Below are 25493 nucleotides of genomic sequence, written 5' to 3'. Positions count from 1 at the left end.
TACAGCAGTGACATCACCGCTCTCCAGATATCAGTTATATTATACAGCAGTGACATCACCGCTCTCCAGATATCAGTTATATTATACAGCAGTGACATCACCGCTCTCCAGATATCAGTTATATTATACAGCAGTGACATCACCGCTCTCCAGATATCAATTATACAGTAGTGACATCACCGCTCTCCAGATATCAGTTATATTATACAGCAGTGACATCACCACTCTCCAGATATCAGTTATATTATACAGCAGTGACATCACCGCTCTCCAGTTATATTATATTATACAGCAGTGACATCACCGCTCTCCAGATATCAGTTATATTATACAGCAGTGACATCACCGCTCTCCAGATATCAGTTATATTATACAGCAGTGACATCACCGCTCTCCAGATATCAGTTATATTATACAGCAGTGACATCACCACTCTCCAGATATCAGTTATATTATACAGCAGTGACATCACCGCTCTCCAGATATCAGTTATATTATACAGCAGTGACATCACCGCTCTCCAGATATATTATATTATACAGCAGTGACATCACCACCCTCCAGATATATGTTATATTATACAGCAGTGACATCACCACTCTCCAGATATCAGTTATATTATACAGCAGTGACATCACCGCTCTCCAGATATATTATATTATACAGCAGCGACATCACCGCTCTCCAGATATCAGTTATATTATACAGCAGTGACATCACCGCTCTCCAGATATCAGTTATATTATACAGCAGTGACATCACCGCTCTCCAGATATCAGTTATATTATACAGCAGTGACATCACCACTCTCCAGATATCAGTTATATTATACAGCAGTGACATCACCACTCTCCAGATATCAGTTATATTATACAGCAGTGACATCACCACTCTCCAGATATCAGTTATATTATACAGCAGTGACATCACCGCTCTCCAGATATATTATATTATACAGCAGTGACATCACCGCCCTCCAGATATCAGTTATATTATACAGCGGTGACATCACCGCTCTCCAGATATCAGTTATATTATACAGCAGTGACATCACCAGTCTCCAGATATCAGTTATATTATACAGCAGTGACATCACCAGTCTCCAGATATCAGTTATATTATACAGCAGTGACATCACCGCCCGCCTGATATAATATATTATACAGCAGTGACATCACCGCTCTCCAGATATCAGTTATATTATACAGCAGTGACATCACCGCTCTCCAGATATCAGTTATATTATACAGCAGTGACATCACCGCTCTCCAGATATCAGTTATATTATACAGCAGTGACATCACCGCTCTCCAGATATCAGTTATATTATACAGCAGTGACATCACCGCTCTCCAGATATCAGTTATATTATACAGCAGTGACATCACCGCTCTCCAGATATCAGTTATATTATACAGCAGTGACATCACCGCTCCCCAGATATCAGTTATATTATACAGCAGTGACATCACCGCTCTCCAGATATCAGTTATATTATACAGCAGTGACATCACCGCTCTCCAGATATCAGTTATATTATACAGCAGTGACATCACCGCTCTCCAGATATATTATATTATACAGCAGTGACATCACCACTCTCCAGATATATTATATTATACAGCAGTGACATCACCGCTCTCCAGATATCAGTTATATTATACAGCAGTGACATCGCCGCTCTCCAGATATCAGTTATATTATACAGCGGTGACATCACCGCCCTCCAGATATCAGTTGTATTAAACGTCAGATAAAGGTTATATAGTAGAGAATCGCTGTATAGAGATGGTTTTTACCTTATTGGACTGCGGCTTCTGTCTGCGCTCTATGGTCAGGTCACCCCTCTGCACAGGAGAGGACACTTCTGAGCGGTAGGTCCGGTGGGGGGAGTACGTGTGATAGCCAGAGATGGAGCCATGAGACGGTGACATGGGTATAGAGTGCAGGGCCTGGTCGGAGATATGAACCATGGTCTTGGGGCTGGTCAGAGATGAGTGTCTTCGCAGAGTGCTCTGTTTATGGTAGAACTGTCTCTGCTGCCATTCATAAAGCTGCCACATGGTGTCATCCCGCACGGACCTCCGCTTCTCTTCTACCGGGGCCGTTGTCCGCTCATACAGCATGCCGGTGGTGCTGCAGACACTCTCTGGCCGCGTCTTGAGGTTACGTGGCAGCGTCTTGTATCCCTCGGGGTAACGCGGCACCATATGAGCCCGGTAGCTCGGCATATTTCGGGGTAACGTCTGATAGGACATAACTCTGTGTGAAGAAAGAAATCCGTGAGGACCAAGGAGTCAGTGGTGCGATTACAAGACAGGAGGGGCCCCCACCAACTCACCCGCCGCCATCCTCCTCCGGACTCTTCTCTCGCTGTGTTCGGATCCATTGCTCCAGTTGCAGCATTGAGTTGGTTCTCTGGAGGACTCGATCGGCCTCACCCTGCGGTGACACAAATCTCCTCTGGTGCCCCCTGGAGTCCGTCTCGGAGAGGTGACCCTGAATGACGTGGACTCTGCTCTCAGGACCATTCACGTGGGCCGCTCTGTACTGTGCAGCGCCCGCCGCCAGGATGTCGTAGTCGCCGGACTGGTGCCGGACGCTGCTTATTTTGGTCAGCGGGCGCTCCTGACCGTCTTTCTGGAATCCGTACTTCTCTGCCTCTCGCGCGCACTTCTCCTCTCCCCGGCTGATCGTCATCTCTTTATTTTTCTGGTTGTTGTTGGTCTCCGGTCGGAACAATAGTCTGTGGTTCGCCACGTGGAGGATCTCTGGAGGGGGAGGATGATCCAGTTTGGTGATGTCCATCCTGGAGAGAAATGTGTCAGGGTTAATAGCTGCTAAAAGCTGGAAAATTACAGAAAACCTCCGTCCTCCCCCGCCGCAGCCTCCGCACGTGACACCACAGCTCCTCACCGCAGCCTCCGCACGTGACACCACAGCTCCTCACCGCAGCCTCCGCACGTGACACCACAGCTCCTCACCGCAGCCTCCGCACGTGACACCACAGCTCCTCACCGCAGCCTCCGCACGTGACACCGCAGCTCCTCACCGCAGCCTCCGCACGTGACACCACAGCTCCTCACCGCAGCCTCCGCACGTGACACCACAGCTCCTCACCGCAGCCTCCGCACGTGACACCGCAGCTCCTCACCGCAGCCTCCGCACGTGACACCACAGCTCCTCACCGCAGCCTCCGCACGTGACACCACAGCTCCTCACCGCAGCCTCCGCACGTGACACTACAGCTCCTCACCGCAGCCTCCGCACGTGACACCGCAGCACGTGACACCACAGCTCCTCACCGCAGCACATAACACCACAGCTCCTCACCGCAGCCTCAGCACGTGACACCACAGCTCCTCACCGCAGCACATCACACCACAGCTCCTCACCGCAGCACGTGAGACCACAGCTCCTCACCGCAGCCTCAGCACGTGACACCACAGCTCCTCACCACAGCACATAACACCACAGCTCCTCACCGCAGCCTCAGCACGTGACACCACAGCTCCTCACCGCAGCCTCAGCACGTGACACCGCAGCTCCTCACCGCAGCCTCAGCACGTGACACCACAGCTCCTCACCGCAGCCTCAGCACATAACACCACAGCTCCTCACCGCAGCCTCAGCACGTGACACCACAGCTCCTCACCACAGCACATAACACCACAGCTCCTCACCGCAGCCTCAGCACGTGACACCACAGCTCCTCACCGCAGCCTCAGCACGTGACACCGCAGCTCCTCACCGCAGCCTCAGCACGTGACACCGCAGCTCCTCACCGCAGCCTCAGCACATAACACCACAGCTCCTCACCGCAGCCTCAGCACGTGACACCACAGCTCCTCACCGCAGCCTCAGCACGTGACACCGCAGCTCCTCACCGCAGCCTCAGCACATAACACCACAGCTCCTCACCGCAGCCTCAGCACGTGACACCACAGCTCCTCACCGCAGCCTCAGCACGTGACACCGCAGCTCCTCACCGCAGCCTCAGCACGTGACACCACAGCTCCTCACCGCAGCCTCAGCACGTGACACCACAGCTCCTCACCGCAGCACATAACACGTGACACTACAGCTCCTCACCGCAGCCTCAGCACGTGACACCGCAGCCTCAGCACGTGACACCGCAGCTCCTCACCGCAGCCTCAGCACGTGATACCACAGCTCCTCACCGCAGCCTCAGCACGTGACACTACAGCTCCTCACCGCAGCCTCAGCACGTGACACCACAGCTCCTCACCGCAGCCTCAGCACGTGACACCACAGCTCCTCACCGCAGCCTCAGCACGTGACACCGCAGCTCCTCACCGCAGCCTCAGCACGTGACACAGCTCCTCACCGCAGCCTCAGCACATGACACCACAGCTCCTCACCGCAGCCTCAGCACGTGACACCACAGCTCCTCACCGCAGCCTCAGCACGTGACACCACAGCTCCTCACCGCAGCACATAACACGTGACACTACAGCTCCTCACCGCAGCCTCAGCACGTGACACCGCAGCCTCAGCACGTGACACCGCAGCTCCTCACCGCAGCCTCAGCACGTGACACCACAGCTCCTCACCGCAGCCTCAGCACGTGACACTACAGCTCCTCACCGCAGCCTCAGCACGTGACACCACAGCTCCTCACCGCAGCCTCAGCACGTGACACCACAGCTCCTCACCGCAGCCTCCGCACGTGACACCACAGCTCCTCACCGCAGCCTCAGCACGTGACACCACAGCTCCTCACCGCAGCCTCAGCACGTGACACCACAGCTCCTCACCGCAGCCTCAGCACGTGACACCGCAGCTCCTCACCGCAGCCTCAGCACGTGACACCGCAGCTCCTCACCGCAGCCTCAGCACGTGACACCACAGCTCCTCACCGCAGCCTCAGCACGTGACACTACAGCTCCTCACCGCAGCCTCAGCACGTGACACCACAGCTCCACACCGCAGCCTCAGCACGTGACACCACAGCTCCTCACCGCAGCCTCCGCACGTGACACCACAGCTCCTCACCGCAGCCTCAGCACGTGACACCACAGCTCCTCACCGCAGCCTCAGCACGTGACACCACAGCTCCTCACCGCAGCCTCAGCACGTGACACCACAGCTCCTCACCGCAGCCTCAGCACGTGACACCACAGCTCCTCACCGCAGCCTCCGCACGTGACACCACAGCTCCTCACCGCAGCCTCCGCACGTGACACCACAGCTCCTCACCGCAGCCTCAGCACGTGACACCACAGCTCCTCACCGCAGCCTCAGCACGTGACACCACAGCTCCTCACCGCAGCCTCAGCACGTGACACCACAGCTCCTCACCGCAGCCTCAGCACGTGACACCACAGCTCCTCACCGCAGCCTCAGCACGTGACACCACAGCTCCTCACCGCAGCCTCAGCACGTGACACCACAGCTCCTCACTATCACAAGACGTCTGCAGAAAACACCTGTGGTCTATTCCCACAGTTACTGCTGATCTGACACATGTGGACAATCCACCCATCATCTGTTATCATCCTGCAAATATCCTCCTCCTACCACACAGCCGAGAGCCAGCCGGGGTATATACCCCTCCCCCACTATACACTGCATGCGGCAGAATAACGTACCGCTTCACGGGCTCGCCGTGCACCAGGGACGCTCCGGTCATCACCCTCATCCATAACTCCGTTTCTTTACTGGTGTCGGAGCAGAAATAATAGGTCCTCATATTTGGGTGCGCTGCCTGATGTGAAGGGACGGGATGAAGGATAGAAAGTGTTATATCTGCGGAAGAGAAGGAGAGAAAACAATGAGCAGGAGGCAATCTAAGGGAGTCCAGCAGAGGGCGCTGTGTGAAGAGGACAAGATGTGGGCTCCTGTGTTGTGTAGGTGGCAGGATGTGGGGCCCCTGTGCTGTGTAGGGGGCAGGATGTGGGGCCCCTGTGTTGTGTAGGGGGCAGGATGTGGGGCTCCTGTGTTGTGTAGGGGGCAGGATGTGGGGCTCCTGTGCTGTGTTGCTGTGTAGGGGGCAGGATGTGGGGCTCCTGTGCTGTGGTGTTGTGTAGGGGGCAGGATGTGGGGCTCCTGTGCTGTGTTGTTATGTAGGGGGCAGGATGTGGGGCTCCTGTGCTGTGTTGTTGTGTAGGGGGCAGGATGTGGGGCCCCTGTGCTGTGTTGTTGTGTAGGGGGCAGGATGTGGGGCTCCTGTGCTGTGTTGCTGTGTAGGGGGCAGGATGTGGGGCTCCTGTGCTGTGTTGCTGTGTAGGGGGCAGGATGTGGGGCTCCTGTGCTGTGTTGTTGTGTAGGGGGCAGGATGTGGGGCTCCTGTGCTGTGGTGTTGTGTAGGGGGCAGGATGTGGGGCTCCTGTGCTGTGGTGTTGTGTAGGGGGCAGGATGTGGGGCTCCTGTGCTGTGGTGTTGTGTAGGGGCAGGATGTGGGGCTCCTGTGCTGTGTTGCTGTGTAGGGGGCAGGATGTGGGGCTCCTGTGCTGTGTTGTTGTGTAGGGGGCAGGATGTGGGGCTCCTGTGCTGTGGTGTTGTGTAGGGGGCAGGATGTGGGGCCCCTGTGATGTGTTGTTGTGTAGGGGGCAGGATGTGGGGCTCCTGTGCTGTGGTGTTGTGTAGGGGGCAGGATGTGGGGCCCCTGTGCTGTGGTGTTGTGTAGGGGGCAGGATGTGGGGCTCCTGTGCTGTGTTGTTGTGTAGGGGGCAGGATGTGGGGCTCCTGTGCTGTGTTGCTGTGTAGGGGGCAGGATGTGGGGCCCCTGTGCTGTGTTGCTGTGTAGGGGGCAGGATGTGGGGCTCCTGTGCTGTGTTGTTGTGTAGGGGCAGGATGTGGGGCTCCTGTGCTGTGTTGCTGTGTAGGGGGCAGGATGTGGGGCTCCTGTGCTGTGTAGGGGCAGGATGTGGGGCCCCTGTGCTGTGTTGTTGTGTAGGGGGCAGGATGTGGGGCCCCTGTGCTGTGTTGCTGTGTAGGGGGCAGGATGTGGGGCTCCTGTGCTGTGTTGTTGTGTAGGGGGCAGGATGTGGGGCTCCTGTGCTGTGTTGCTGTGTAGGGGGCAGGATGTGGGGCCCCTGTGCTGTGTTGTTGTGTAGGGGGCAGGATGTGGGGCTCCTGTGCTGTGTTGTTGTGTAGGGGGCAGGATGTGGGGCTCCTGTGCTGTGGTGTTGTGTAGGGGCAGGATGTGGGGCTCCTGTGCTGTGTTGTTGTGTAGGGGGCAGGATGTGGGGCTCCTGTGCTGTGGTGTTGTGTAGGGGGCAGGATGTGGGGCTCCTGTGCTGTGGTGTTGTGTAGGGGGCAGGATGTGGGGCTCCTGTGCTGTGGTGTTGTGTAGGGGGCAGGATGTGGGGCCCCTGTGATGTGTTGTTGTGTAGGGGGCAGGATGTGGGGCTCCTGTGCTGTGGTGTTGTGTAGGGGGCAGGATGTGGGGCCCCTGTGCTGTGGTGTTGTGTAGGGGGCAGGATGTGGGGCTCCTGTGCTGTGTTGTTGTGTAGGGGGCAGGATGTGGGGCTCCTGTGCTGTGTTGCTGTGTAGGGGGCAGGATGTGGGGCCCCTGTGCTGTGTTGCTGTGTAGGGGGCAGGATGTGGGGCTCCTGTGCTGTGTTGTTGTGTAGGGGCAGGATGTGGGGCTCCTGTGCTGTGTTGCTGTGTAGGGGGCAGGATGTGGGGCTCCTGTGCTGTGTAGGGGCAGGATGTGGGGCCCCTGTGCTGTGTTGTTGTGTAGGGGGCAGGATGTGGGGCCCCTGTGCTGTGTTGCTGTGTAGGGGGCAGGATGTGGGGCTCCTGTGCTGTGTTGTTGTGTAGGGGGCAGGATGTGGGGCTCCTGTGCTGTGTTGCTGTGTAGGGGGCAGGATGTGGGGCCCCTGTGCTGTGTTGTTGTGTAGGGGGCAGGATGTGGGGCTCCTGTGCTGTGTTGTTGTGTAGGGGGCAGGATGTGGGGCTCCTGTGCTGTGGTGTTGTGTAGGGGCAGGATGTGGGGCTCCTGTGCTGTGTTGTTGTGTAGGGGGCAGGATGTGGGGCCTCTGTGCTGTGTTGCTGTGTAGGGGGCAGGATGTGGGGCCCCTGTGCTGTGTTGTTGTGTAGGGGGCAGGATGTGGGGCTCCTGTGCTGTGTTGCTGTGTAGGGGGCAGGATGTGGGGCTCCTGTGCTGTGTTGCTGTGTAGGGGGCAGGATGTGGGGCTCCTGTGCTGTGTTGTTGTGTAGGGGGCAGGATGTGGGGCTCCTGTGCTGTGTTGCTGTGTAGGGGGCAGGATGTGGGGCCCCTGTGCTGTGTTGTTGTGTAGGGGGCAGGATGTGGGGCTCCTGTGCTGTGTTGTTGTGTAGGGGGCAGGATGTGGGGCTCATGTGCTGTGTTGTTGTGTAGGGGGCAGGATGTGGGGCCCCTGTGCTGTGTTGTTGTGTAGGGGGCAGGATGTGGGGCTCCTGTGCTGTGTTGTTGTGTAGGGGGCAGGATGTGGGGCTCCTGTGCTGTGTTGTTGTGTAGGGGGCAGGATGTGGGGCTCATGTGCTGTGTTGTTGTGTAGGGGGCAGGATGTGGGGCCCCTGTGCTGTGGTGTTGTGTAGGGGCAGGATGTGGGGCCCCTGTGCTGTGTTGCTGTGTAGGGGGCAGGATGTGGGGCTCCTGTGCTGTGTTGCTGTGTAGGGGGCAGGATGTGGGGCCCCTGTGCTGTGGTGTTGTGTAGGGGCAGGATGTGGGGCCCCTGTGCTGTGTTGCTGTGTAGGGGGCAGGATGTGGGGCTCCTGTGCTGTGTTGCTGTGTAGGGGGCAGGATGTGGGGCCCCTGTGCTGTGTTGTTGTGTAGGGGGCAGGATGTGGGGCTCCTGTGCTGTGTTGTTGTGTAGGGGGCAGGATGTGGGGCTCCTGTGCTGTGTTGTTGTGTAGGAGGCAGGATGTGGGGCTCCTGTGCTGTGTTGTTGTGTAGGGGGCAGGATGTGGGGCTCCTGTGCTGTGTTGTTGTGTAGGGGGCAGGATGTGGGGCTCCTGTGCTGTGGTGTTGTGTAGGGGGCAGGATGTGGGGCTCCTGTGCTGTGGTGTTGTGTAGGGGGCAGGATGTGGGGCTCCTGTGCTGTGGTGTTGTGTAGGGGGCAGGATGTGGGGCTCCTGTGCTGTGGTGTTGTGTAGGGGGCAGGATGTGGGGCTCCTGTGCTGTGTTGTTGTGTAGGGGGCAGGATGTGGGGCTCCTGTGCTGTGGTGTTGTGTAGGGGGCAGGATGTGGGGCTCCTGTGTTGTGTAGGAGGCAGGATGTGGGGCCCCCGTGTTGTGTTGCGGTGTAGGGGCAGGATGTGGGGCCCCTGTGCTGTGGTGTTGTGTAGGGGCAGGATGTGGGGCCCCTGTGCTGTGTTGCTGTGTAGGGGGCAGGATGTGGGGCTCCTGTGCTGTGTAGGGGCAGGATGTGGGGCCCCTGTGCTGTGTTGCTGTGTAGGGGGCAGGATGTGGGGCTCCTGTGCTGTGTAGGGGCAGGATGTGGGGCTCCTGTGCTGTGTAGGGGGCAGGATGTGGGGCTCCTGTGCTGTGGTGTTGTGTAGGGGGCAGGATGTGGGGCCCCTGTGCTGTGTTGCGGTGTAGGGGCAGGATGTGGGGCTCCTGTGCTGTGTTGCTGTGTAGGGGGCAGGATGTGGGGCCCCTGTGCTGCGTTTTTATGGGGCAGGATGTGGGCCCCTGTGCGGTGTGGTTTTAATGGGGCAGGATGTGGGGCCCCTGTGCTGCGTTTTTATGGGGCAGGATGTGGGGCCCCTGTGCGGTGTTGTTTTTATGGGGCAGGATGTGGGGCCCCTGTGCTGTGTTGGGGGCAGGATGTGGGGCCCCTGTGCTGTGTTGGGGGCAGGATGTGGGGCCCCTGTGCTGTGTTGGGGGCAGGATGTGGGGCCCCTGTGCGGTGTTTTTATGGGGCAGAATGTGAGGCCCCTGTGCTGGGGGCAGGATGTGAGGCCCCTGTGCTGTGTAGGGGGCAGGATGTGGGGCCCCTGTGCTGTGTAGGGGGCAGGATGTGGGGCCCCTGTGCTGTGTAGGGGGCAGGATGTGGGGCCCCTGTGCTGTGTAGGGGGCAGGATGTGGGGCCCCTGTGCTGTGTAGGGGGCAGGATGTGGGGCCCCTGTGCTGTGTAGGGGGCAGGATGTGGGGCCCCTGTGCTGTGTTGTTTTTATGGGGCAGGATGTGGGGCCCCTGTGCGGTGTTGTTTTTATGGGGCAGAATGTGAGGCCCCTGTGCTGTGTAGGGGGCAGGATGTGGGGCCCCTGTGCTGTGTAGGGGGCAGGATGTGGGGCCCCTGTGCTGTGTAGGGGGCAGGATGTGGGGCCCCTGTGCTGTGTAGGGGGCAGGATGTGGGGCCCCTGTGCTGTGTAGGGGGCAGGATGTGGGGCCCCTGTGCTGTGTAGGGGGCAGGATGTGGGGCCCCTGTGCTGTGTAGGGGGCAGGATGTGGGGCCCCTGTGCTGTGTAGGGGGCAGGATGTGGGGCCCCTGTGCTGTGTAGGGGGCAGGATGTGGGGCCCCTGTGCTGTGTAGGGGGCAGGATGTGGGGCCCCTGTGCTGTGTAGGGGGCAGGATGTGGGGCCCCTGTGCTGTGTTGGGGGCAGGATGTGGGGCCCCTGTGCTGTGTTGGGGGCAGGATGTGGGGCCCCTGTGCGGTGTTTTTATGGGGCAGAATGTGAGGCCCCTGTGCTGGGGGCAGGATGTGAGGCCCCTGTGCTGTGTAGGGGGCAGGATGTGGGGCCCCTGTGCTGTGTAGGGGGCAGGATGTGGGGCCCCTGTGCTGTGTAGGGGGCAGGATGTGGGGCCCCTGTGCTGTGTAGGGGGCAGGATGTGGGGCCCCTGTGCTGTGTAGGGGGCAGGATGTGGGGCCCCTGTGCTGTGTTGTTTTTATGGGGCAGGATGTGGGGCCCCTGTGCGGTGTTGTTTTTATGGGGCAGAATGTGAGGCCCCTGTGCTGTGTAGGGGGCAGGATGTGGGGCCCCTGTGCTGTGTAGGGGGCAGGATGTGGGGCCCCTGTGCTGTGTAGGGGGCAGGATGTGGGGCCCCTGTGCTGTGTAGGGGGCAGGATGTGGGGCCCCTGTGCTGTGTAGGGGGCAGGATGTGGGGCCCCTGTGCTGTGTAGGGGGCAGGATGTGGGGCCCCTGTGCTGTGTAGGGGGCAGGATGTGGGGCCCCTGTGCTGTGTAGGGGGCAGGATGTGGGGCCCCTGTGCTGTGTAGGGGGCAGGATGTGGGGCCCCTGTGCTGTGTAGGGGGCAGGATGTGGGGCCCCTGTGCTGTGTAGGGGGCAGGATGTGGGGCCCCTTGCTTCCTCCGGTTACACCACTTACCATGATCAGGTGACATCAGATTGTTTTCGTCAGCGATACGCGGCTCGTTTTGTACCCCAAAGAGAGAGAAGACAGAAAAACTGAAAATCTGGAGACATGAATATAGGATCACTACTCCCACTATCCCCCCGCGCTGCTGAGACTACAACCATCAATGTTTTACACGAGGCGCTCACCTTAAAGGCGTACACGCGGTTAATATGGTCGTCTACGGTCACTGGTGAGATTTGGAAGCTTGGAAGTAAGATGCTGCCCAGGACGCCTTCCTCCTTCTCATCTGCAGAAAGAAACCAAAGTAAAAGTGGCGTAAGAGGAGGGGCTTATAGACGCCACGCCCAGCAGTGCTCCAGGAAACCGACATAACTGCAAGGATCAGGCGTCCTCTAAATACCAGCGGATGATGGATGTTATCAGTTCAGATACACGTGGGCTGTCATGTGGCTAATGTCACCCGTGTCACCGCCGCGCCCCTGCCCGCCACATCCACTAGCACCGCCCCTGCTCGCCACATCCACTCGCACCGCCCCTGCTCGCCACATCCACTCGCACCGCCCCTGCTCGCCACATCCACTAGCACCGCCGCGCCCCTGCTCACCACATCCACTCGCACCGCCCCTGCTCGCCACATCCACTAGCACCGCCGCGCCCCTGCTCACCACATCCACTCGCACCGCCCCTGCTCGCCACATCCACTCGCACCGCCCCTGCTCGCCACATCCACTCGCACCGCCCCTGCTCGCCACATCCACTCGCACCGCCGCGCCCCTGCTCGCCACATCCACTCGCACCGCCCCTGCTCACCACATCCACTCGCACCGCCCCTGCTCACCACATCCACTCGCACCGCCGCGCCCCTGCTCGCCACATCCACTCGCACCGCCCCTGCTCACCACATCCACTCGCACCGCCCCTGCTCACCACATCCACTCGCACCGCCCCTGCTCACCACATCCACTCGCACCGCCCCTGCTCACCACATCCACTCGCACCGCCGCGCCCCTGCTCGCCACATCCACTCGCACCGCCCCTGCTCACCACATCCACTCGCACCGCCCCTGCTCACCACATCCACTCGCACCGCCGCGCCCCTGCCCACCACATCCACTAGCACCGCCCCTGCTCACCACATCCACTCGCACCGCCGCGCCCCTGCCCACCACATCCACTCGCACCGCCCCTGCTCACCACATCCACTCGCACCGCCGCGCCCCTGCTCGCCACATCCACTCGCACCGCCCCTGCTCACCACATCCACTCGCACCGCCCCTGCTCACCACATCCACTCGCACCGCCGCGCCCCTGCTCACCACATCCACTCGCACCGCCGCGCCCCTGCTCACCACATCCACTCGCACCGCCCCTGCTCACCACATCCACTCGCACCGCCCCTGCTCACCACATCCACTCGCACCGCCCCTGCTCACCACATCCACTCGCACCGCCGCGCCCCTGCTCGCCACATCCACTCGCACCGCCCCTGCTCACCACATCCACTCGCACCGCCCCTGCTCACCACATCCACTCGCACCGCCGCTGCTCACCACATCCACTCGCACCGCCCCTGCTCACCACATCCACTCGCACCGCCCCTGCTCACCACATCCACTCGCACCGCCCCTGCTCACCACATCCACTCGCACCGCCCCTGCTCACCACATCCACTCGCACCGCCCCTGCTCACCACATCCACTCGCACCGCCCCTGCTCACCACATCCACTCGCACCGCCGCGCCCCTGCTCACCACATCCACTCGCACCGCCCCTGCCCACCACATCCACTCGCACCGCCCCTGCTCACCACATCCACTCGCACCGCCCCTGCTCACCACATCCACTCGCACCGCCCCTGCTCACCACATCCACTCGCACCGCCCCTGCTCACCACATCCACTAGCACCGCCGCGCCCCTGCCCACCACATCCACTAGCACCGCCGCGCCCCTGCCCACCACATCTATAAAAGGTGCCACCGGGTCGAACTTCTTCAGAAAATATGCTCGTTTCCATATCGCCAATGTAATGGATTTCATCACTGGAGGCAGCGACTTTTTCCTCCACTCATATGAAGCCACACATTACCATGACAGATTACTGCAGAGATAACACAGGACGGGGGGACGGGGCGCTCACCTCTGTAATAGAAGAGACACAGGTCCGACAGCACAAACCAGCGCTTCTTCCATAACTTCATCCCCGAATTTGCCTGCAAAAAACAGTCACATGTTGCTGAATAGAAGGACTTCCTGACCCGTGTTTGCTGGTTTTCTCAGTGGAGCTGTGACGACGTGTTGAGCCGCATCACAAGAATAGTCTAAGCATAGAGCGGAGGGAGGCGAGCACCACAAGTCCCAGGTCCACCACTAGACAGTACTGCAGCAGTGACGGGGACGGATCTACAACCTCCGGTGATTAATGCTCGGCACAGGATCAGCGGCAGGTGTTACTGACACATCGGGGGTAGTGTGGGAACATTAACACTATAGGGTGACTCTGCCAGATTAACCCTCTGCTGCCTGTCTACCCACCAGTGCAATCAGCAAGGTCCCCCCCCCTCATACAGGAGGGATTCTCTCCCCTCCATACAGGAGGTTCTCTCTCCCCTCCATACAGGAGGTTCTCTCTCCCCTCATACAGGATGGTTTCTCTCCCCTCATATAGGAGGTTCCTCTCCCTTCCCTCCATACAGGAGGTTTCCCTCCCTTCATACAGGAGGTTTCCCTCCCTTCATACAGGTTTCCCTCCCTCCATACAGGAGGGTTCCCCTCCCTTCCCTTCATACAGGAGGTTCCTCTCCCTTCCCTTCATACAGGAGGTTCCTCTCCCTTCCCTTCATACAGGAGGTTCCTCTCCCTTCCCTCCATACAGGAGGGTTTCTCTCCCCTCATACAGGTTTCTCTCCCTTCCCTCCATACAGGAGGCTTCTCTCCCTTCATACAGGAGGCACCTCCCCCTTCCCTCCATACAGGAGGGTTTCTCTCCCTTCCCTCCATACAGGAGGGTTTCTCTCCCTTCCCTCCATACAGGAGGGTTTCTCTCCCTTCCCTCCATACAGGAGGGTTTCTCTCCCTTCCCTCCATACAGGAGGGTTTCTCTCCCTTCCCTCCATACAGGAGGGTTTCTCTCCCTTCCCTCCATACAGGAGGGTTTCTCTCCCTTCCCTCCATACAGGAGGGTTTCTCTCCCTTCCCTCCATACAGGAGGGTTTCTCTCCCTTCCCTCCATACAGGAGGGTTTCTCTCCCTTCCCTCCATACAGGAGGGTTTCTCTCCCTTCCCTCCATACAGGAGGGTTTCTCTCCCTTCCCTCCATACAGGAGGGTTTCTCTCCCTTCCCTCCATACAGGAGGGTTTCTCTCCCTTCCCTCCATACAGGAGGGTTTCTCTCCCTTCCCTCCATACAGGAGGGTTTCTCTCCCTTCCCTCCATACAGGAGGGTTTCTCTCCCTTCCCTCCATACAGGAGGGTTTCTCTCCCTTCCCTCCATACAGGAGGGTTTCTCTCCCTTCCCTCCATACAGGAGGGTTTCTCTCCCTTCCCTCCATACAGGAGGGTTTCTCTCCCTTCCCTCCATACAGGAGGGTTTCTCTCCCTTCCCTCCATACAGGAGGGTTTCTCTCCCTTCCCTCCATACAGGAGGTTTCTCTCCCTTCCCTCCATACAGGAGGTTTCCCTCCCTTCATACAGGAGGTTTCCCTCCCTTCATACAGGTTTCTCTCCCTCCATACAGGAGGGTTCCTCTCCCTTCCCGTCATACAGGAGGGTTCCTCTCCCTTCCCTTCATACAGGAGGTTCCTCTCCCTTCCTTCATACAGGAGGTTCCTCTCCCTTCCCTTCATACAGGAGGTTCCTCTCCCTTCCCTTCATACAGGAGGTTCCTCTCCCTTCCCTTCATACAGGAGGTTTCTCTCCCTTCCCTCCATACAGGAGGGTTTCTCTCCCTTCCCTCCATACAGGAGGGTTTCTCTCCCTTCCCTCCATACAGGAGGGTTTCTCTCCCTTCCCTCCATACAGGAGGGTTTCTCTCCCTTCCCTCCATACAGGAGGGTTTCTCTCCCTTCCCTCCATACAGGAGGGTTTCTCTCCCTTCCCTCCATACAGGAGGGTTTCTCTCCCTTCCCTCCATACAGGAGGGTTTCTCTCCCTTCCCTCCATACAGGAGGGTTTCTCTCCCTTCCCTCCATACAGGAGGGTTTCTCTCCCTTCCCTCCATACAGGAGGGTTTCTCTCCCTTCCCTCCATACAGGAGGGTTTCTCTCCCTTCCCTCCATACAGGAGGGTTTCTCTCCCTTCCCTCCATACAGGAGGGTTTCTCTCCCTTCCCTCCATACAGGAGGGTTTCTCTCCCTTCCCTCCATACAGGAGGGTTTCTCTCCCTTCCCTCCATACAGGAGGTTTCCCTCCCTTCATACAGGAGGTTTCCCTCCCTTCATACAGGTTTCTCTCCCTCCATACAGGAGGGTTCCTCTCCCTTCCCGTCATACAGGAGGGTTCCTCTCCCTTCCCTTCATACAGGAGGTTCCTCTCCCTTCCCTTCATACAGGAGGTTCCTCTCCCTTCCCTTCATACAGGAGGTTCCTCTCCCTTCCCTTCATACAGGAGGTTCCTCTCCCTTCCCCTCATACAGGAGGTTTTCTCTCCCCTCATACAGGAGGTTTTCTCTCCCCTCATACAGGAGGTTCCTCTCCCTTCCCTTCATACAGGAGGGTTTCTCTCCCCTCATACAGGAGGTTCCTCTCCCTTCCCTTCATACAGGAGGTTCCTCTCCCTTCCCTTCATGCAGGAGGTTTCTCTCCCCTCATACAGGAGGTTTTCTCTCCCCTCATACAGGAGGTTTTCTCTCCCCTCATACAGGAGGTTTTCTCTCCCCTCATACAGGAGGTTTCTCTCCCTTCCCCTCATACAGGAGGTTCCTCTCCCTTCCCTCCATACAGGAGGTTCCTCTCCCTTCCCTCCATACAGGAGGTTCCTCTCCCTTCCCTCCATACAGGAGGGTTTCTCTCCCTTCCCTTCATACAGGAGGTTTTCCTTATTCGCTCATGTGGGGGAGAGATGGGTGTTTACCTGTTTTTATTGTTTTGTAGGTCACGTGTTTTGTACTTAAAGTTTAGGTGGACCATATGTACTTTGTGCCTTGATATTGGAGTGTAGGGGCGTTTCATACACACGGTCTGGTCACCCAGATATACAGTTGTTAGCGGTGCCCGCCATTACTTCTACTTCTATCTATGTCTAATATTAGAGCATCGGCCGACTCATCCATGTTACTGTAATGACAACGCACCTTCTTATACAGCCAGCCGCGCATCGCCACTGGGGCGTTGGGATTTCTCTTTATGGAGTTTGACCTTTTCCCAAAGTTGTGTACTTTTCCGGATGATCTTGAGGGCTGAGGATGAGAAGAGTGAAATGTCCACAAATATTGTCCTCACCTAACACAACAGAGCAGAGCGAGCACACTAGGGGGGACAGACTCTCCAAGGACAGGGGGTTAGTGGGGGGGGGGGACGCGCACCCTGGAAAGGTAACTGGGGGGGTAAGGACACTCTCCCGGGACAAGGAGCTGGGGGTGAGGACACTCTCCCGGGACAAGGAGCTGAGGGTGAGGACACTCTCCCGGGACAAGGAGCTGAGGGTGAGGACACTCTCCCGGGACAAGGAGCTGGGGGTGAGGACACTCTCCCGGGACAAGGAGCTGGGGGTGAGGACACTCTCCCGGGACAAGGAGCTGGGGGTGAGGACACTCTCCCGGGACAAGGAGCTGGGGGGGGGGGCACTCACCCGGGACAGGGGGCTGGTAGGGTTTGCGGCAGTGTTGGAGTTGTCGCTCGTCATGCTGACAGTTCGGTCCTTCGTCTCCTGAGATGTCATCGCTGCCGAGGGCCTGAAAATGAAAGTAACCCGGGCACCAGTCAGGACTCCAGCTTATCATTCTCCTGCAGCAGCCTCCGAACAGACGAGACCCCCTAATATAAGTCGTGAGCCGAGGAGAGGGGGTGACGTAACATGCAGGTGTCCCGTCTGAGGTCGCCAGGAGCTCCTGACAAACATGGACCTGACGGGGTGAATATGTATGTAATCAGGTAGTTATACAGGTGTCTGTCCGCTCCAATGACTGGGTCCAGCCCCCCCCCCCCCCTGAGGGGTCAGGTGCACACCGCAGGTCTCACATCCTGCCCCCAATAATGACCCCACTGAATCTAAAGGAGGCCCCAATACATGAATCTGTCCGGAGTGAAGGGTTAATACTCACTGGTCGTTCACCACGAAGATGCAGTTGTCCTGGGAGGGCTGGCCGCTGACCGGGTGCTTACAGGTCACTTTCCGCTCATTGTGGCTGCAACAAGACACGAAAACCGTAAGACGACGGCGGACACCGCGCCAAACACAGGAGAGAAGGAGCCGAGTACAAGAAAGGACCGCGCCGACGAGCAACGGAAACTAAACGTAGTGAAGTTATAACCTCCCCCTCCCTAAACGGACTGACAGGAGCGCGGAGAGACGCGGACGCCGGGGAGCCGACCCCGTAACAGCAGCAGCCAATATCACACGGGAGCGAGTGCCGGATTACCAGATCCTGCAGCCGACACAGCGCTCTGTCAGATCCGTCAGGTGATTAGGAGGATTTCGGTACGGTTGGCGCAGCCGGAGTTACGCGGTAGAATCGCATTATTTTATGAAATGACTCCCCGAGCTTAACAGGCCGGAGAGCAGGGGCGCCCGCTTATCTGAACATTTACAGACGTACGAGACAACTCCCCCCATCATCCATCACTATGTACAGTAACTGCAGAAGCGTGCAGGGTGTGTGGAAAGCTGGATGACACTGTAATGGCGGCCCCCTCCCCCATATGACGATCACTGGTCCTGACCCTCGACCCCGGAGAATTAAGAAACTGCCGGACCCACCACTGTGATAAGACCAGAATGATGAGGGCAGTAGTGGGTGTCCCGGGCGGCAGGAGAGAACGACAGGAGTCCAGGCAGAGATACCACAGAACCGACGACAAGTCCTCTATAAACCCGGAGCCCGAGGTCCAGAACCGACACCACACAAACCGGGTCCGGCCCCGCCCAGCGGGCACACAAACCGGGTCCGGCCCCGCCCAGCACACACACCAAAAACGGGTCCGGCCCCGCCCAGCGCACATAAACCGGGTCCGGCCCCGCCCAGCAGACACACAAACCGGGTCCGGCCCCGCCCAGCAGACACAAACCGGGTCCGGCCCTGCCCAGCAGCACACAAAACAGGTCCGGCCTCGCCCAGCAGACACAAAACAGGTCCGGCCTCGCCCAGCAGACACAAAACAGGTCCGGCCCCGCCCAGGGGTGACAGTGGGATACATGTGTGGTGGAAGTCCGGTACCTATAGGCAGACCCTCTGCTGCAGGACATCGGGGGTCACTGTGGGGTCCGGAGCTGATACAATACGTTCTGTGTCTGGATTTGTATGAAAAGTGGAAAATATTTCTCTGTGATTTCCCGGTACAAGCCGCCCTCCCACAGAGAACAGTGCGCCATTCACAGCGAGGCACCGCCGCTACCACTCATCATCTGCATACACCGACCTCCGGGAAACTGACGAAACGAGGAAGAACGGGATAGTGCCGGCCACATCAGTCACCCAGATAGCAAGGAGGCAAGCAGCGGGGACGGGGGGGGGGGGGCGGGCGGCGGCGAGGAAGGTGGGGGCCGGGCGGCGGCGAGGAAGGTGGGGGCCGGGCGGCGGCGAGGACGGTGGGGGCCGGGCGGCGGCGAGGACGGTGGGGGCCGGGCGGCGGCGAGGACGGTGGGGGCCGGGCGGCGGCGAGGACGGGGGGGGCCGGGCGGCGGCGAGGACGGGGGGGCCGGGCGGTGGCGAGGACGGGGGGGCCGGGCGGCGGCGAGGACGGGGGGGCCGGGCGGCAGCGAGGAAGGTGGGGGCCGGGCGGCAGCGAGGACGGGGGGGCCGGGCGGTAGCGAGGACGGGGGGGCCGGGCGGTGGCGAGGACGGGGGGGCCGGGCGGTGGCGAGGACGGGGGGGCCGGGCGGCGGCGAGGAAGGTGGGGGCCGGGCGGCGGCGAGGACGGGGGGGGCCGGGCGGTGGCGAGGACCGGGGGGGCCGGGCGGTGGCGAGGACGGGGGGGCCGGGCGGCAGCGAGGACGGGGGGGCCGGGCGGTAGTGAGGACGGGGGCTGATCTTCGTGCGCACAGGATTGGTGGCGTGACATTAGACGGTGGTGACAGGGACGCTCGGCTCCCCGTATGACGCGCTTCCTGTCTGACACGTGGACCACAGTCGCTCGCTGCGCGGTCCATCATCTCCAGCACGGCCGCACTGTAAAATAAAACAATCCTTCCGAGCGTCAAAATCAAACTGCCGCTCAGCATTATGGGAAACTGATCCACGCATCAAAAATAACGCGCCAACCGGTAGATCTCCGCTCGCACCACCGCGATATTTTGGGGAAACAGAGGACATAGGAGTCTGCAGAAAGCGCGTCCGGTGCCGTGCGACAGCGAGCGGCCGTCTCCTGGACAGAACGCGTCATCGTCTTCAACCTCCTAATAGAAAGTTTTCATTCCTCAACATCTCTGCTTGCTGTCAGTGAATAGGTACAAACCCGGACGTAGCTAGTTCTGCTCACGCGTTTGTTACAATGTATCAGTGCAGGCAGCAGGCATCAGCCTGGAGTTCAGGACAGGGAGGTTTGTGCTGCTGATGTGTTTAGCTCAGAGGATTTTCTACACTGATACATTGTAACAAACCCTCAGCTGTGTGAGCAGGACAAGTCAGGTTTTCATATGCTGGATGTAAATAAGAATGCTTCTATTCACTGACAGCCAGCAGTGTCCGGTCATTGTCAGAGCCCAATATGTCACAGGCTGTGACCACCAGCCACTAATCAGAATGACACAACATGACACGTCCCAGGTACACAGGACCCCTGCAGACAATCTCCAGTCTGGATCACAGATGAGGTCACAGGTCGCCCAGCGCTGCACCGGGGTGGATGATACACGGGGGGGGGGGGAGGGGGCACCTAAAAAAAAAAGCCCCGGGGTCACCTACAAGAGCCGAGGAGACCACGCAGAGGCCGCAATGTAGCAGAGTCCTAGAGACCGGAGTAGCCGCGCCGTCAGTGTCTCCACCTCCTATGCTGGGCGGCTGCGGACGGGAGATCTCCGCTCTGCTGCGCCTGAACCGGGAAGAGACTTCAGCCAATCCTAGAGCGAGAGGACGTCCCTGAACCCCAACACCAAGACCCCCCCCAACTCATCACATCCCAACTACAGCACCCGCAGACACCGAGCGGACCCTCCCCCGCCGACAGGAAGAACAGCCCCGATAAAGGCGATCACCCCCATCATCCGTCCACTGAAGACACAAGAATGAGGGTCAGCACGGAGACCCCGCCCACTGCCGATGTCACCCCCACATTACACTGTACACAGCCCCCCATCCCAAAACCTGTACACCACCCCACACCCCATACACTGGGCTCCCTCTTATAAAGTGACGTGTAGTTGGGGCCCCGCTCCCTCCTGTACAGTGACGTGTAGTTGGGGCCCCGCTCCCTCCTGTACAGTGACGTGTAGTTGGGGCCCCGCTCCCTCCTGTACAGTGACGTGTAGTTGGGGCCCCGCTCCCTCCTGTACAGTGACGGGTAGTTGGGGCCCCGCTCCCTCCTGTACAGTGACGTGTAGTTGGGGCCCCGCTCCCTCCTGTACAGTGACGTGTAGTTGGGGCCCCGCTCCCTCCTGTACAGTGACGGGTAGTTGGGGCCCCGCTCCCTCCTGTACAGTGACGTGTAGTTGGGGCCCCGCTCCCTCCTGTACAGTGACGTGTAGTTGGGGCCGCGCTCCCTCCTGTACAGTGACGTGTAGTTGGGGCCCCGCTCCCTCTTGTACAGTGACGTGTAGTTGGGGCCCCGCTCCCTCCTGTACAGTGACGTGTAGTTGGGGCCCCGCTCCCTCCTGTACAGTGACGTGTAGTTGGGGCCCCGCTCCCTCCTGTACAGTGACGGGTAGTTGGGGCCCCGCTCCCTCCTGTACAGTGACGTGTAGTTGGGGCCCCGCTCCCTCCTGTAGTGACGTGTAGTTGGGGCCCCGCTCCCTCCTGTACAGTGACGTGTAGTTGGGGCCCCGCTCCCTCCTGTAGTGACGTGTAGTTGGGGCCCCGCTCCCTCCTGTAGTGACGTGTAGTTGGGGCCCCGCTCCCTCCTGTACAGTGACGTGTAGTTGGGGCCCCGCTCCCTCCTGTACAGTGACGTGTAGTTGGGGCCCCGCTCCCTCTTGTACAGTGACGTGTAGTTGGGGCCGCGCTCCCTCCTGTACAGTGACGTGTAGTTGGGGCCCCGCTCCCTCCTGTACAGTGACGTGTAGTTGGGGCCCCGCTCCCTCCTGTACAGTGACGGGTAGTTGGGGCCCCGCTCCCTCCTGTACAGTGACGTGTAGTTGGGGCCCCGCTCCCTCCTGTACAGTGACGTGTAGTTGGGGCCCCGCTCCCTCCTGTACAGTGACGGGTAGTTGGGGCCCCCTCTTATATAGTGACGTGTAGTTGGGGCCCCGCTCCCTCCTGTACAGTGACGTGTAGTTGGGGCCCCGCTCCCTCCTGTACAGTGACGTGTAGTTGGGGCCCCGCTCCCTCTTGTACAGTGACGTGTAGTTGGGGCCCCGCTCCCTCCTGTACAGTGACGTGTAGTTGGGGCCCCGCTCCCTCCTGTACAGTGACGTGTAGTTGGGGCCCCGCTCCCTCTTGTACAGTGACGGGTAGTTGGGGCCCCGCTCCCTTTTGTACAGTGACGTGTAGTTGGGGCCCCGCTCCCTCCTGTACAGTGACGTGTAGTTGGGGCCCCGCTCCCTCCTGTACAGTGACGTGTAGTTGGGGCCCCGCTCCCTCCTGTACAGTGACGTGTAGTTGGGGCCCCGCTCCCTCCTGTACAGTGACGTGTAGTTGGGGCCCCGCTCCCTCTTGTACAGTGACGTGTAGTTGGGGCCCCGCTCCCTCCTGTACAGTGACGTGTAGTTGGGGCCCCGCTCCCTCTTGTAGTGACGTGTAGTTGGGGCCCCGCTCCCTCTTATATAGTGACGTGTAGTTGGGGCCCCGCTCCCTCCTGTACAGTGACGTGTAGTTGGGGCCCCGCTCCCTCCTGTACAGTGACGTGTAGTTGGGGCCCCGCTCCCTCCTGTACAGTGACGTGTAGTTGGGGCCCCGCTCCCTCCTGTACAGTGACGTGTAGTTGGGGCCCCGCTCCCTCCTGTACAGTGACGTGTAGTTGGGGCCCCGCTCCCTCTTGTACAGTGACGTGTAGTTGGGGCCCCGCTCGCTCCTGTACAGTGACGTGTAGTTGGGGCCCCGCTCCCTCCTGTATCCTGTACAGTGACGTGTAGTTGGGGCCCCGCTCCCTCCTGTACAGTGACGTGTAGTTGGGGCCCCGCTCCCTCCTGTACAGTGACGTGTAGTTGGGGCCCCGCTCCCTCTTGTACAGTGACGTGTAGTTGGGGCCCCGCTCGCTCCTGTACAGTGACGGGTAGTTGGGGCCCCGCTCCCTCTTGTACAGTGACGGGTAGTTGGGGCCCCGCTCCCTCCTGTACAGTGACGTGTAGTTGGGGCCCCGCTCCCTCCTGTACAGTGACGTGTAGTTGGGGCCCCGCTCCCTCTTATATAGTGACGTGTAGTTGGGGCCCCGCTCCCTCCTGTACAGTGACGTGTAGTTGGGGCCCCGCTCCCTCCTGTACAGTGACGTGTAGTTGGGGCCCCGCTCCCTCCTGTACAGTGACGTGTAGTTGGGGCCCCGCTCCCTCCTGTACAGTGACGTGTAGTTGGGGCCCCGCTCCCTCCTGTACAGTGACGTGTAGTTGGGGCCCCGCTCCCTCCTGTACAGTGACGTGTAGTTGGGGCCCCGCTCCCTCCTGTACAGCGACGTGTAGTTGGGGCCCCGCTCCCTCCTGTATCCTGTACAGTGACGTGTAGTTGGGGCCCCGCTCCCTCCTGTACAGTGACGTGTAGTTGGGGCCCCGCTCCCTCTTGTACAGTGACGTGTAGTTGGGGCCCCGCTCCCTCTTGTACAGTGACGTGTAGTTGGGGCCCCGCTCCCTCTTGTACAGTGACGTGTAGTTGGGGCCCCGCTCCCTCTTGTACAGTGACGTGTAGTTGGGGCCCCGCTCCCTTTTGTACAGTGACGTGTAGTTGGGGCCCCGCTCCCTCTTATATAGTGACGTGTAGTTGGGGCCCCGCTCCCTCCTGTACAGTGACGTGTAGTTGGGGCCCCGCTCCCTCTTGTACAGTGACGTGTAGTTGGGGCCCCGCTCGCTCCTGTACAGTGACGTGTAGTTGGGGCCCCGCTCCCTCCTGTACAGTGACGTGTAGTTGGGGCCCCGCTCCCTCCTGTACAGTGACGTGTAGTTGGGCCCCGCTCCCTCTTGTACAGTGACGGGTAGTTGGGGCCCCGCTCCCTCCTGTACAGTGACGTGTAGTTGGGGCCCCGCTCCCTCTTGTACAGTGACGTGTAGTTGGGGCCCCGCTCCCTCCTGTACAGTGACGTGTAGTTGGGGCCCCGCTCCCTCTTGTACAGTGACGTGTAGTTGGGGCCCCGCTCCCTCCTGTACAGTGACGTGAAGTTGGGGCCCCGCTCCCTCTTGTACAGTGACGTGTAGTTGGGGCCCCGCTCCCTCTTATATAGTGACGTGTAGTTGGGGCCCCGCTCCCTCCTGTACAGTGACGTGAAGTTGGGGCCCCGCTCCCTCTTGTACAGTGACGTGTAGTTGGGGCCCCGCTCCCTCCTGTAGTGACGTGTAGTTGGGGCCCCGCTCCCTCTTATATAGTGACGTGTAGTTGGGGCCCCGCTCCCTCCTGTACAGTGACGTGTAGTTGGGGCCCCGCTCCCTCCTGTACAGTGACGTGTAGTTGGGGCCCCGCTCCCTCCTGTACAGTGACGTGTAGTTGGGGCCCCGCTCCCTCCTGTACAGTGACGTGTAGTTGGGGCCCCGCTCCCTCCTGTACAGTGACGTGTAGTTGGGGCCCCGCTAACTCTTGTACAGTGACGTGTAGTTGGGGCCGCGCTCCCTCCTGTACAGTGACGTGTAGTTGGGGCCCCGCTCCCTCTTGTACAGTGACGTGTAGTTGGGGCCCCGCTCCCTCCTGTACAGTGACGTGTAGTTGGGGCCCCGCTCCCTCCTGTACAGTGACGTGTAGTTGGGGCCCCGCTCCCTCCTGTACAGTGACGTGTAGTTGGGGCCCCGCTCCCTCCTGTACAGTGACGTGTAGTTGGGGCCCCGCTCCCTCCTGTACAGTGACGTGTAGTTGGGGCCCCGCTCCCTCCTGTACAGTGACGTGTAGTTGGGGCCCCGCTCCCTCCTGTACAGTGACGTGTAGTTGGGGCCCCGCTCCCTCCTGTACAGTGACGTGTAGTTGGGGCCCCGCTCCCTCCTGTACAGTGACGTGTAGTTGGGGCCCCGCTCCCTCCTGTACAGTGACGTGTAGTTGGGGCCCCGCTCCCTCCTGTACAGTGACGTGTAGTTGGGGCCCCGCTCCCTCCTGTACAGTGACGTGTAGTTGGGGCCCCGCTCCCTCCTGTACAGTGACGTGTAGTTGGGGCCCCGCTCCCTCTTGTACAGTGACGTGTAGTTGGGGCCCCGCTCCCTCCTGTACAGTGACGTGTAGTTGGGGCCCCGCTCCCTCCTGTACAGTGACGTGTAGTTGGGGCCCCGCTCCCTCATGTACAGTGACGTGTAGTTGGGGCCCCGCTCCCTCATGTACAGTGACGTGTAGTTGGGGCCCCGCTCCCTCCTGTACAGTGACGTGTAGTTGGGGCCCCGCTCCCTCCTGTACAGTGACGTGTAGTTGGGGCCCCGCTCCCTCTTGTACAGTGACGTGTAGTTGGGGCCCCGCTCCCTCCTGTACAGTGACGTGTAGCTGGGGCCCCGCTCCCTCCTGTACAGTGACGTGTAGTTGGGGCCCCGCTCCCTCCTGTACAGTGACGTGTAGTTGGGGCCCCGCTCCCTCCTGTACAGTGACGTGTAGTTGGGGCCCCGCTCCCTCCTGTACAGTGACGTGTAGTTGGGGCCCCGCTCCCTCCTGTACAGTGACGTGTAGTTGGGGCCCCGCTCCCTCTTGTACAGTGACGTGTAGTTGGGGCCCCGCTCCCTCCTGTACAGTGACGTGTAGCTGGGGCCCCGCTCCCTCCTGTACAGTGACGTGTAGCTGGGGCCCCGCTCCCTCTTGTACAGTGACGT

The 25493-nt window shown here is 59.8% G+C and overlaps 1 protein-coding gene across 9 annotated transcripts in view; it reads right to left on the bottom strand.

Annotated features, from left to right (window-relative positions):
• PLEKHA5 (pleckstrin homology domain containing A5) overlaps positions 1 to 25493 on the bottom strand; it is a 74981-nt gene that overhangs the window by 41884 nt on the left and 7604 nt on the right. For 7 of the 9 annotated variants that reach the window (XR_012882271.1, XM_075855623.1, XM_075855624.1 and 4 more), the window contains exons 2-9: positions 17530 to 17613; positions 17058 to 17160; positions 16561 to 16665; positions 13411 to 13483; positions 11458 to 11558; positions 5613 to 5728; positions 2342 to 2809; positions 1800 to 2262 (exon numbers count right to left, since the gene is read on the bottom strand). Coding sequence is in view for 8 of the 9 variants with exons in the window: in XM_075855623.1 (XP_075711738.1) it covers positions 1800 to 2262; positions 2342 to 2809; positions 5613 to 5728; positions 11458 to 11558; positions 13411 to 13483; positions 16561 to 16665; positions 17058 to 17160; positions 17530 to 17613 (1513 nt within the window). In the remaining variant the exon portion in view is untranslated. Of the gene's footprint in view, positions 1 to 1799; positions 2263 to 2341; positions 2810 to 5612; positions 5770 to 11281; positions 11313 to 11457; positions 11559 to 13410; positions 13484 to 16560; positions 16666 to 17057; positions 17161 to 17529; positions 17614 to 20328; positions 20402 to 25493 lie in introns of those variants that run through there. The other 2 variants (XM_075855630.1, XM_075855629.1) reach the window with 2 other exon arrangements.

This window comes from Rhinoderma darwinii, chromosome 3 (genome assembly GCF_050947455.1).
Source record: "Rhinoderma darwinii isolate aRhiDar2 chromosome 3, aRhiDar2.hap1, whole genome shotgun sequence".
NCBI lineage: Eukaryota > Metazoa > Chordata > Amphibia > Anura > Rhinodermatidae > Rhinoderma > Rhinoderma darwinii.
The sequence above is the reverse complement of the archived record's forward strand: the minus strand, read 5'-3'. Positions and strand labels throughout refer to the sequence as shown.